At 39.6% G+C, this 13432-nt stretch overlaps 1 protein-coding gene across 1 annotated transcript; it reads right to left on the reverse strand.

Moving 5' to 3' along the window:
* Nucleotides 1-271: 271 nt before the first annotated feature.
* On the reverse strand, nt 272-10413 carry LOC115816121 (odorant receptor 131-2-like). Its single transcript, XM_030779089.1, has 2 exons — nt 10376-10413; nt 272-1172 (listed from the first exon to the last, which is right to left on the reverse strand). Exons 1-2 carry the CDS (start codon nt 10411-10413, stop codon nt 272-274), a joined length of 939 nt encoding a protein of 312 aa, XP_030634949.1.
* Nucleotides 10414-13432: the final 3019 nt, after the last annotated feature.

Below are 13432 nucleotides of genomic sequence, written 5' to 3' on the forward strand. Positions count from 1 at the left end.
GCAAAACTGAACAATGGATAGTTCCCCACAATACAGGCCTATTACAGAACTAGTACAGAACTCGGTTTAAATTCCTTGAATAAACTGAAATCTTGTAAGTAAAATGATGTGTTATGATATATGACAAACAATGTTACAGATTTCTTCTATTACATAAAATACTACAAAACATAAAATAAATCATTCATAATGAAGAAATACCTTAGTGGTAATTTTTATTTTATTTTGTTTTATTTAGAAGCATGAAAGCAATTCCAAGCCAAGCATAAGCTCACTGAGGTTTTACCTGTGATGCATGTTCATGTTTACATGAAAAATAGCTTTTAATATATTTGACAAATTGTTGATCTCTGATCCCATATATCAGTGGGCTAAGTAATCTTGGTAGAATATGTGTTAACAAAAATGTTGTGAACAAAATGTTTGATCTACTCTTAGGGAAAAGTGGGACCAAATACATATCAATGAAAGGAGCGATATAGGAGAGCATAGAAAAGAGAAGCTGAGCACCATGTAATAATATTGTGTTCTGAGCTTTTTTAGCAGACACTTGATCTGTGGATGCATTTTTGGCAGTATGAAGAATCATAAAATAGGTATAGAACAAGGTTAACCACACAAAGAGCATGAAAATAATCTCTACAACAGTGGCTCTGTCCCTGTGTTGTTGGGTATCAAAAATGTCCCATAATATGCATACTGTATTAGTGTTAAAAAAACTTAATGGTTTAAGAACTATAATGATGAAAACATCAGCCAGCACTGGAATCGTGGAAGCCATCCAAATCAGGCAGATGAGTATGTATGCCCTTTTCACTGTGCAGATCTGGGGATGATGCAGTGGTTTGCAGACTGCAATGTAACGTTCTGTGGCCATACCAGCCAGGTTTAGTGGAGCGTTTTTGGCTGTCATATTGCCGAGGAGTAAGAGAAAGCAACAGATTGACACTTGCATAAACGGTACTGCATAAGTGGCAACGTGTAGTCCAACTGCAACAGACAGCATGATCATATCATTGGTGACCAGGTGAATGTACAGAATATACCGAGAATTGCCATAGAACACTGCATTCTTGCAGAAAGTGTACACAAACACTCCGTTAATATAATTGATGATGATTCCCAGAGCAACACATATGAAGTTTTTGATGAAGGCATCTTGAAATGAATCCCTCTCTTGGCTTGTGTTCATTGTCAGTTTCTTGAAAGAGTTTCTTATCATTGGAGTAATACACAGAGAGAAATGAATTAACATTAAACAGTCCGCAGTGATGTTCTCCACAAAGAAATTGGATCAGTGCACATCATATCAATATCAAAAACAAGTTTGCTGAATGATGTCATTGAGGTGCTGCCTTAAGATTTTTTCATACTATCAGAAGTATACATATACCAGTAATGGTTTAATGAAAAAATCACATGATAAAATTCACACACCAGGTCGCAATAAATGTTACTGGTTTACCATGTTTTCTGTAATAACCCTCCAGCTCTAGATTACTGAATTTGAACAATAAAGTCCTGCAAGTAAGAATCAGAAAAAATCAGTCAGTCACCAATCATCATCATCATCATCATCATCATCGGTGCTCTGATATGAGAAGTGAGACTGAACATTTTCACTCTTTTTCTCATAAGGTCAGGCCTGTTGATTTCATTTGTAGAAATCTTAATATTTTCTCATCTTTGACCATTAGCTTTTGTGTCCTTCCTGTGTGAATTCCCGCCGTTAGTTTGCTGCTTTACCTGCTGAAGCAGAGCGAGGATGCTCACCTCAGTTCATCTGCCTGGACACTTAGACACAGAGACGTGGTGCCAGGTTTATATGAGGTTGTGTGAATTATAGGAGGTGTTTGTTTTTTGTATGTTAATTTTTTTTATTTGCATATCGTGTGTGTGTATGTGTGTGCGTGTGTGTATACAGATGTGCACATATGTAACAAGATAATGTGTCAGCTCAGGTCTCAAAGTGAGATTTTTTTTAAGTGAGCAAGAAAATTTGAAGAAATAGACAGTGAAAAATCATAATTACAAATAATAAAGCTGAACTATACTTTTCTCTAGACAGTTTGCCTATCCAGTGCAGTTACACAAGCTGATATGCTCACATGAATTTGAAAATAGAGCAGACTACAGAGGAATGTATCTTATGGTTAGAATGCTCTATAGCTGAATATTGTTGTCATAGAGACTGTGACACCTTAAATAAGAAAATTACCTTTTGGAAAGTAAATATATTGCGAATAAGGATTATTGCTCTGGCATGAGAGTGAACAGTGCATGCATCAAAAGAATTCCCAAAACAAGCTCTTTGTCATTTTGAGGGGTTTTTTTTGTTTTGTTTCGTTTTTTCTTTATGCTTTGTGTTCAGTCCTATGGCATTTTTTCCTCCCTGTGCACCTGCTGGCACTTTCAAACACCTGAAAAGAAAGAAACACATTACCTGCAATACTTACTTGTACACCTGTTCCTTCCATCTGCCAGACACACTATATTACACATTGACACAGGGATGAGTGAAGTCCCAGGCCGTCCAAATTGGTGGTGAGTTTGTAGGGAATTATGGTGTTAAATGCTGAACTGTAGCCAACAAACAACATTTTAATATAATTTTACTTCCCGGTGTCCAGATGGCTCAGGGCTGTGTGTAGAAGGTGTATAATGGCATCATCGGTCCACTGATTGGGACGGTAAGCAAATTGTAATGGGTCCAGGGTGTTAGGTAATGAAGAGGTGATGAAGTCTCTGACCATCTTTTCAAAACACTTCATCACAACTGAGGTCAGCGCTACTGGTTGAGAGTCATTGAGACAGGCAGGCTGGGGTTTCTTTGGGACAGGAACGGTAATGGACTGTTTAAAGCATGTGGGGATTACCGAGAGAGACTGATTGATTATCTCCATGAACACCGGTGCTAGCTGGTCAGTGCAGGCTCTGAGGACTCGACCGAGGTGCCGACTGGTCTAGCTGCCTTCCTGGTGTTCTCTCTCCTGAAAGACTTCCTCATGCCATGCTCTGAGATGATGAAAACGTTACACACTCCAACACTATCCACATGCATACTGCCATTAGCGCTGTTACCGCTATGAGCACCACTAGCATGACTCGTCAAATGTGTCAAATCAGCACCTACATCTTCTTTCTGCAAGTAGACAAGTCAATGTTTATTTCAAATTCTGCAGTTACTTATTCGTGTAAGATATTGCTAGGAGGGGAAACTAGAGGAGGACATGAGGTTCTGCGTTACACTGAAACGAACCTGTACTGGTTTGGACATATTCAACAAAATCTACATGCAAAGAGGGTTTGTTTTAGAATAATTCTGTTGGTATTTGTACAGACAGGCCAGGTGTTATGAGTGGAAAGAAAAAAGAATTAGAAACAAAAGTACTTGAGGTGGAACCACGAGTTATGTCCCCACATTGTATTATACAAAAGGAAAATGTTCCAAAAGTTACACAACCTGAATTAGAATGGAGTGAAAACAACGTGTGTTCCTCTGTAGTCTGTTCTGTTTTTAAAACACATTTCACTTTCAAATCCATGTCAGCATATCAGTGCAACTGCACTGTCTAGGCAGCTCACAAAGCAAACACTCAGGGGTAACAACTGTCTAGAGAAAAGTATTATACCACTTCAACATGTATAATTATGATTTTTCACTGTACATTTCTTCAGATGGCATATGTATATTATGTATTAATAGTACAGTATGAAAAAAAAATGTTGAGGCATTACCTTGATGACATCACTCAGTAAACTTGTTTTTGATATTGCTATGATTTGCACTGATCCAGTCTCTTTGTGGAGAATGTCACTGACGACTGTTTACCATATGTATTAACATTTTCATCATCATCATTTTCATCTAAATATTTTGTTTACATTTTGGCAGCATTTTAAGATGTATTCTATTTTGGACTATTAGACTAGCAAATGTTTAACAAGACAGAGAACACTACCATTCTGTGCTGAAATTAATTTCTCACTGTGGATTAGTCACTTAGACAAGAAACTCTTTCAAGAGACTGACAATGAACACAAGCCAAGAGAGGGATTCGTTTCAAGATGCCTTCATCAAAAACTTCATATGTGTTTCTCTAGGAATCATCATCAATTATATTAATGGAAAGAATACAGTGTTCTATGGCAATTCTCAATATATTCTGTACATTCACCTGGTTCATTCATATGATCATGCTGTCTGTTACAGTTGGACTACACATTGTCAGTCATGCAGTACCATTTGTGCAAGTGTCGATCTGTTGCTTTCTGTTACTCCTCAGCAATGTGAGAGCTAGAAACACTCCAAAGGACATACATACTCATCTGCCTGATTTGGATGGTTTCCACCATCCCAGCACTGGCTGCTGTTTTCATCATTAAAACTGTTAAACAGTTAACGTTTTTCACCAGTAACACTTTCTGCATCTTCTGGAGTGTTTTGAGTACCCAACAACACAGGGACAGAGCCACTGTTGTACAGGTTATGTTTATGCTCTTTGTGTGGTTAACCTTGTTCCATACTTATTTTTTTCATACTGCCAAAAATGCATCCACAGATCCAGCGTCTGCTAAAAAAGCTAAGAACACAATATTATTACATGGTGCTCAGCTTCTTTTGTCTATGCTCTCCTATATCGCTCCTTTCATTGATATGTATTTGGTCCCACTTTTCCCTAAGAGTAGATCAAACATTTTGTTAACATTTTTGTTAACAAATGTTATACCAAGATTACTAAGCCCACTGATATATGGGATCAGAGATCAACAGTTTGTCAAGTATATTAAAAGCTATTTTTCTTGTAAGCATGAACCTGCATTGCAGGTGAAACCTCATGGAGCTAATACTCAGTGCGGAATTGCTTTCATGCTTTCAAGTAAAAAGATTAAAATTACCACTAAAGACATTTTGCCATTATGAATGGTTGATGAGAACTATTTGATGCTATTAGAGCTCAAGCTCACTCTGCAGTATATTTTCAGTTAAAAGATTCAAATTATTTCAGTGAATTTAAAGAGTTCTGTACTAGTTCTGTAAAATTCACCACTGTTGAACCACTGAATTGTTTCAAAGTAATGCCAGTGAGACACAAAAAGAGCTTTCCAACTTTCCAGTGGATAATGGGGAATTGATGTATTATGCAGACGTTGCTAAGCAGGAATGAAACTTCATTCCCAAAAATTCAAACTGTTCATACAGTCTGCACTGTCTCTGAGCCACACAGTTTCTGCAGAAGTTAACCAGCATTAACAAGTGACAGACAAAATGCACATGCCCTACTAAAGTCACTATTACAGGTCAGAGTATTCTTAGATTGTCATTCTTATAGCAGTCTTAGCGGTTTAATGAAATCAGCTGCTTTGCACAGGCACGCAATCTAATACAAAAGCACACCACATTCTCCTGGACAGCACAATGTGAAGAGGTATTTTAAAATCAAACACTCTTTTGCTTTCCTCCATACTAGATAGACCTAGGCTAGTCACATGTGGACTGCTATGGACTGCAACTAGTCCACCTTTGACAGAGAATGTGGTCAGTCATACATCTCTCACACTACTCAGAAGAGAGCACTTGAGGCTCCTGCTGTGGTCCCTCCTGTTCTGGGCCAAGCCCAGATTTTGACAATGGTTATGTCAAAATTATGTCAAAATAACAACAAGATGCCAGTAGTAAAAATGTGAACAGACTCTTGGACTCTGAGGAAGAGCAGCTGAGTCTAAGGAGTACTTGTGCTGTTGTGAAGAATGACACAAAATTTCCTTTTGTTTAACAAGTGCACAGATGAATCCATACTATACTTTGACATTCAATATTTACTCTTCATGTACAATGGTTTTGAAATGGACACTCCCTTTGAATGAAATACCATGTCAGCATGACTTACACAAGCAATTTCAAAGTCAGAAATGAGAAGAAAGATTTGAAAAGAGTAAACACAATTCATGAATGTAATCTGCAACAACATAATAATGGATTCCATTAATCAACCCATGATGGCTAACACAAATTTGTTACTAGTTAAAAAGCAAGAATCCTTGTTGGGAATTAACCTTCCCAACTCAACAAATTGTTCCCCAATATTTCCTTGATTAGCTACAAGAGAAAATCTTATTCTGATTGGTTGTGTGTGTGACCCACCCCCTGGGAGGGGGCGCATGTACATTTTCAAGGGGTGCAAACATGACCGTAAAACAAGACAAGAATCAACATAAACTTAACCAGCTTTCCTATTTTGGCAAGGCTGGGTCGAGTGGGTTGTCTGACCCCCCGCGCCATGTGGACGTCCACATTTCTAGATCAACTCTTCTGTTCACAATAGATCGTAACCCTGAAAGTTTTGCCCCATGCCAGAGATAAGGCTATTAAAAAGAACGCTTAGGCATAAGCTTGTCTCCCTTTCCATCATTCAGCTACAGAAGAACACACAACATGCGCACACAACACCATGATGACTGTAGATACTTTGACATATCACATTGACAGCACAGTTATCTGGTAGTACTTGTGTTCACCAGTTAGCCTATACTATGGGTTGTAAAGAAGCCCAGAGGAAATTAAAGAGGTCACCTGGGCTGTCTCAGAATATTTAGTTGCCACTCACCTCGGAGTGGGAAATACATCCCCTTGCTCTCCATAGATTTGTACTGAGAGAAAATCTTCTAACGTTACTTAAGTTTTAGCTTAAATATGCCTAAAAGTCACTGTATTGCTGAGTGCAGTTTTGTAGGTACAATAGCAATCCTCACACAGGGACACCAAAGATGTAGGTGCAATAGGATTAATAAATCAGTCTCATAATAATCAGTCTCATATATATCAGTCTCATAAAGTTATTAACCATTAATTTTGGTGTTCAGTATTTTATAATAAAAATGTTAAGATTAATGGAATAATCTGGTTGTAACACTGTGCTACAGTCTTAGCAAGTATTGCAGTACTAGTGTATTACAGTTACACCACTAAAGCTATAACACTCATGAACCAGGTTGATGAAGGCAATTGGGAGTACTTTGAAGGCAGAGGTTGGCATTCAGTGAATATTGCAGCAGAAACAGACAAGACAACAGTTTACTCCAAAGATACTATTTATTAACATAATCAGTACTACTTGGCACAACTAATACTGATATGGTACAATCAATAATCAGCAGCAAATAGAATGATCAAGGCACAAATGGTAATATAATGGTAATGAGGCTATGTACAAGTATTCAGTGTAAGACTGAATGAGTGTAAGAGCAGAGATGCGTGTGTGTGTGAGAGAGACAGTGTGCGTGTATGTGGGCGTGTGCCCAGCTGCGCACTGAAGGGAGAAGGAGGAGCGGGGGAGAAAGGCTGTGCGCAGGCGCACAGGCAAGAGGTATGTGTGGTATGAGAAGGTAGTGCGCAAGCGTCTGTGCTAGGCACCATCGAGAGTGGGGATGGGCAACAAGAAGCGCGTGCGAGGGAGAGAAATAAAGGATTTCTAACTTGAGAGCTGGTCTCATGTAGGCCCTAAACCCAACAACTCTGCCCACCCCTTAACTCGCACTGTAATCCCAATGTTGGAGGTGTGCAATCAGACAGAGTTAGAGAGAGAGAAAGAACGCATGCAAGATCTATTCTTTAGAAGTCGCAAATGGCCAAGTTCTGCTACTGGTAAGCTACTCACTGGGAGCATTAAGTGTTTAACTTACTTTAGCTTTTACATATGACAAAAACAAGTACTCACTTCGTGGGCTTGTATGCTAGTAGAGTTATATTGATAGTTAGTTAAAGACAGATGATAATGTTACCGAATCAGTTCCTGTGTGTCCCCTTTGTATCTCCCACTCAGACTGTATTCAATGTGGCACATGCTTGCTACCGTTCGTTTTTTGTGAAGCGTAACTAGCCAGATAACAGCTGTTTGTAGATACAGCTTTATATTGAGTATGCCTGCTGCTGTTAATGCGTTTAGTGAGTACATAGTCACGGATTTTATATAATGCAGTTGAAGAGAACCTGCTACGACAGCCTGGAGAACAAGAGGGCCCCCTCCCTGAAATAAGAACAGAAACAGTGTCACCCACCAGGAAAGGCAGCGCTGGATTGGAGGTCACCGCCATTAAGAACGACAAAGTATGATTTTAAAAATGGAATTCTGTATTGTACTTATGATCATTACTAGCGAGTGTTGTATGATTAGCTAACCATATTTAGGCCTATTAAGTAGCCTAGAATTTGACACTGCCTTTAAATGTTTAAAAATTTCCATCCTCCAGCATACTGCCTATTAAATCAATCAAACAAAACATTGCCTGAGGCACTGCATTGCCACTTATGAATAATTTTATGTTCATATTTTTATGTTTCTATATTTTCTTCATATTTACATTTTCTAGTTACATTTGAATTCCTTCTATGTAGCTTGGAACTGCACTCTGAATCTCAATGTGCATTTACGATGACAATAAAGGTATTTGTTATACACGTACTTGTTGCATGTATTCAGTATGTTAAATTGTTATTATCAAGGTGTATGTATAGATTACAGCATACAAAGATGTGTGTGTGTGTTCTTGGCCTGTGTGGGTGTGGTGGAAGTGAACTGTTACAACATAAATTAAATGCAGTGATGTATTCACTATAATTCCAGGTTCCACTAATTGAAATTAGTTTAATCCATTTAAATACCAACTGTAACATTTCACACACCATTGTGAACTCAGTAACCCAGTTGTCTCCAGCTAAAACCAATACAGACCATCTGAGACTAGTTCAACCAATACAGACCATTTGAGACCAGTTCAACCAATACAGACCATTTGAGACCAGCAGCTTCTATCAGCTTTTTTCTCAACTGGAACCAGAGCAATACATTCCAGTAGAAATTTATATCGGTTTTTAAATGGTTTTCTACTGGTTGTCTACTGGGCATTCCAGTAGAAGCCAGTTATGAAACCAGTTGAATGTATTTCAATTCCCATATATGTCATGGTTAAGGCTATTTTGTCAGTCTATTCCTTATGTTTCTAGCGTTTCCCTTTCCCTGTGCTCCACCTGTTGGTTTGTTTTCTCTGTTGCGCGTGCATGTGTTGTGGGCGTGGCCTCTCTCTCTCTCTCTACACTTCCAGATTGCCTACACACCTGCGATCAGTCACCTCATCACGTCATAGTATTTAAACCCCGGTGTTTCATCCACTCATCACCAGATCGTTGTTTCAGCCTGTTGTATTCTATTGGTTTTTGTAGTTTGCATATCAGTGTTTATCTGCCTGTTCTTTCTCGAAAGGATTACCTCCGTGCCACTCCGCATCTCCAGTGTCCCCTTCGCCTGCTTGTCACCCTTCAGCTCCGTCTCCTTAGTCCCACTACTCCGCCTCGCTCACAGCTCCACTCTGCAACCTCGCTCATCATCCGCTTCCTTGCCTGCTACCTCCATTTCGTCTGCCTGTTTCCATCTCCATACTACAACTTGTCAATAAACCCTCCTTCATTCTAAACCTGAGTCGTGTTCTGCATTTGGGTTACCTTAGTTGATTGTCACAATATAAAAACCAATAGGAACCAGTTAAAATTGCTATTGGTTTTTAAATGGTTTCTACTGGTGTTCTACTGGATGTCTACTGGATTTCAACTGGATGTCTACTGGGATTTTCTAATGGATTTGAACTGGAATTTCAACTAGGGCAGGTCCAGGGAGAAGTTCTTTTCCTTGTCGCTTTAAGATCTTCGGGGATCCGTCGCTCGTCCGATGATCTTGAAGGGTTCTTGATTTAGTTCGTCGATGTTTTAAAACCCCCAAAAGCACATACTGTAATTTATTTTTTGTATCCCCCTCACCCCAAAATATTTTTTCGTTGCCTAAGGACCACGTTGAACGGCCATGGTATAGATTCACAGAGAAAATCATGAATTTATAGATCATAAAACAATGTGCAGAGAAATATATATAAAATCACAAAATCTTTTTAAAAATGTCAATAAATCATTAAGAAAAAAAGGGAAGAACACTTGAAACATATTTACATATTGGATTTAATACAGGCGTAGGTTTGTGTCATGTAGTGTGTCATGTCATATCATGTACTTCATGTAAGGAGATTTCACTCCATGTGAAACTTCAAAAAGCAGTTCTTCTCTGCTGTAAAACAGAGATGTACATTAGACTTTTTGCACGACACTTTGAGTGTTCCTGTGCACCCAGGATCTCTGCATCTTCCCTTCTTATCACACATTATTGGCCAGTGTGAGGTGTTGTCCAAGCGGACATCCTGGTTAGGGATGGGAGCTGTGGGCCCCTGCTGTCTCCTCTTCTCCTCATACTGTTGGGAAATCCCACCACTGGTTCGCCCTCTCTTCCGAACATCTTTTTTGTATTTGCACAGACTGTGTGCAGTTTGGGACTTGAAGGTATACAGGCGCATGTGGTCACTTCTTGTCATTCCATTGTCAGCACAATCCCGTCTGTAGATAAGCCAACTTGTCACCACTACCATATCTATCAAATGAAAGACAAGGTGGTGGTACCATTTCTTTGACCTGACGTTGGTGCGATACAAAGCAATCCTTGAATCCAACAAGTCAACACCTCCCATGTGCTGACTGTATGTGGATACTGCTGCAGGGCATGGGACCTTGATGGGGTTTTTTTGGCCTCTGTCCCATCTGTCAATATGGGATACAGGGTGAGCACCTACATAGGTACTGAGGAGAGTGACTGACCTGTTGTCATACCACTTGACTGCATGCAGCTGGGTATTTCCAACATAGGCCATTTTTTCCTGGAGGGACCCACGGCCAGATCTTTTCAGATCAGCATCTGCCATCATGGAACTGCCTGGCAAGCGATTACGGTGCACCGTACCCAGACAGTGGATGTCTTGCTGGGACAACACAAGCATCAGTGGGACTGAGCTAAACCAATTGTCAAAGAACAGCTTGAAATTCCTGTTCTTTGGTATTGGTTCTGCCAGGCGCAGTACCACATTCCCACTTGCCCCTACATCTGGAAGCTTTGGTGGATGGACAGCTTTCCCAGTATAAACTTAAAAATTGTGTGGAACTCCATCTGATCCAGCAAGGACCAGTATTTTGTAACCCCATTTTTTGGTTTACTGGGTAGATGCTGCTTAATTCTCCCCTTGTCCTTAAATGGCACCATTTGTTCACCCACACACAACGTCTCACGCATAGGAAGTTGCCTCAGCTTGGTGAGGATGTGATTTAGGAGAGGCCAAATCTTCTACAGCTCATCGTAATCAGCTATATCTTTTGTGGGCTGATGACTGTTGTTGCTGAAATGGAGAAATCTTTTGATGGCCTCCCACCGTGCAAGAGGCATCACATCAGCAACGTGTGCAATGGGCTTCTGTGGCTCCAAAACATGTGAGCACAGAGCCAAAGAACTGTTCAAGTTCTTTAACTGTAAGGTTAAGTGGCTTGGGAGGATTGCACTGGATGCTGTACAGGTTTGACCCATTAACAGTGAGCTCAAGGAGGTCGTCAGAAATAAGACTTTTTAAATATTCGTATGGCGACAGAATTTCACCACCTGATGCAGGGATGTGTAACCATTCAGGGTGTACTGGAGAGCAAGTGGTGAGATTTGGTTGTGTACAAATGAGCTCAATAACAACCAGAGGAGCAATATTTAAAACCATATTTTTTTTCACTTCTGCTCAAACCTTTTTCTCCATTCCACTCCTCCTCACTGTCATTGCTGTCTATCTCACTGTCCTCACTCTCAGATGGGATTTGTCTAACATGCTGATCCTGCTCTTTTCTTCCATAGAACAATCTTACATCCATTTTTCTCTCAAAATGTGTTCAAAAAAGTAAAATTAAATAAAAAATAAATAAACACAAAAATATTTCGCGTTTATATTGTGCACAAATTCATGTTATAATAAGTGATAACATCCGAACATATTGTCAGCAAAGACATCCTTGAAAGTACCCCTTATCGCACAACGTTGCCCTGAGGCAACGAAAAGAAAAACTGAATTTCCGAACATGCAAAATGAAAAAAGCCTTCACAAAACCTGACAAAAGGCTTCACTACACCTTCATACACATTGTTATTTACATTTTACATCATCTTAAATAAGATTACTAAAGTAAATGATCTTACCTTCTTCTCACACCATGTGCTCCTGTGACCATGTGTCAGAAAAGGAAGTCTCACTTTCAAATTGATAGTGACTCCCACGCCTGATTGGACTGTTCTTTGATACTTTTTTGACCATTCTAATAGGTTGCAGTGATTTAAAGTGATATGTACTGGACATGGGGCTTAAGAAAACTTTGTGTTGCCTGAGGGCAACACTGTGCTGTTGAGGGGCAGTGGTACTGGAAATGAAAAGGGATCCGGTGGCCTTTTCTTCCGTGGAATACTGTGTGCGTTACAGTGTAATTAGCTGGTTGAAGTTAAAGTCACAACTGCGCGAGAGAAAGTACATTAAAACTTTGGCTATACAAATATCTCACATTGTTGTTTCTTTGTTCTTTTCTTCAGTAGAGAAATGGTCTCTTTATCCAGATAGGATCACTTGCCAGAGAGATCCAATGCCAGAGAGTAACGGTGTCTTTTTATGCAGGCAGGAACACCCGCCAGAGATGCCTGCTGCTAGAGCGAGCCGCTGCTAGAGAGAGTTCGTGAATTGGAGAGAGTGAGAAAGAGTTTGGATTTTTCCGTGTTTTTATGGCAAAAATTGCATCATCAGTGTATCTGGTATCTGGCTCCATTGCTGTATCCAATACCATTACACTGAAAGCTGAGACGATGGGTTCAGATTACCTGTGGGGTCAAGCAGCTAATTATGGGTAGTATGGTCTATGTGCCTGGCAACCCCTACAGTTTCAACAAGACAAAAGACTTCCACTTAATCATATATAAAATCCAGAGCCGCATATTTTATTTCTAAAGTGACCAGTGTCTTCCTATAGATGTACAGTAGCTGGCTACTTTTAGCTAATGTAGTGCTGACCTCGTATTTAATCATGAGAAGGCTGCTACTACCCACTATAGTTTACGGGTTAACTTGTTGCTAAGTGATGTACTTATCCACTTCAAGCATTTTTCAAATTTATTTTTAAAAAACGGTACATGCACTCATCAGAGTAAGTAGGAGGTACTCTATGGAGATTGAACACACTTTCTTACGCTGCAGCACAGGAGAGGAGAGATTGTCAGCACATGCACTTATATGTATGCAATACAACATTGCAGTGGACATATTCTGCAGAATGTGCCCATGAAAGCTTGAGATGGACAGTGTTGTGTATGGATAATGGGCAGTTAATTTTATAATAGCAGTATAACAGTCTATGTCTCTGCAAAATGCAAAATATGGATAGATTTTTGCAGTTATATGGTTTATAGTTCAGGTATGTCAGTAGGTGGCTGGATGGCATGGCCTCACTAAACATATTTCTCTTTCATATCAAAAAAAAAGAATTGTA

Source organism: Chanos chanos, chromosome 7 (genome assembly GCF_902362185.1).
Source record: "Chanos chanos chromosome 7, fChaCha1.1, whole genome shotgun sequence".
In the NCBI taxonomy this organism is placed as follows: domain Eukaryota; kingdom Metazoa; phylum Chordata; class Actinopteri; order Gonorynchiformes; family Chanidae; genus Chanos; species Chanos chanos.

What these genes read in the sequence shown, in the direction of transcription:
- LOC115816121 (XM_030779089.1), bottom strand. Translation starts at nt 10,413, where the DNA reads ATGACAAGAAGTGACCACATGCGCCTGTATACCTTCAA. An exon ending in ATGCGCCTGTATACCTTCAA is followed by an intron (nt 1,173 to 10,375) that starts GTCCCAAACTGC and finishes AAGCCAAGAGAG; the next exon opens with GGATTCATTTCAAGATGCCT.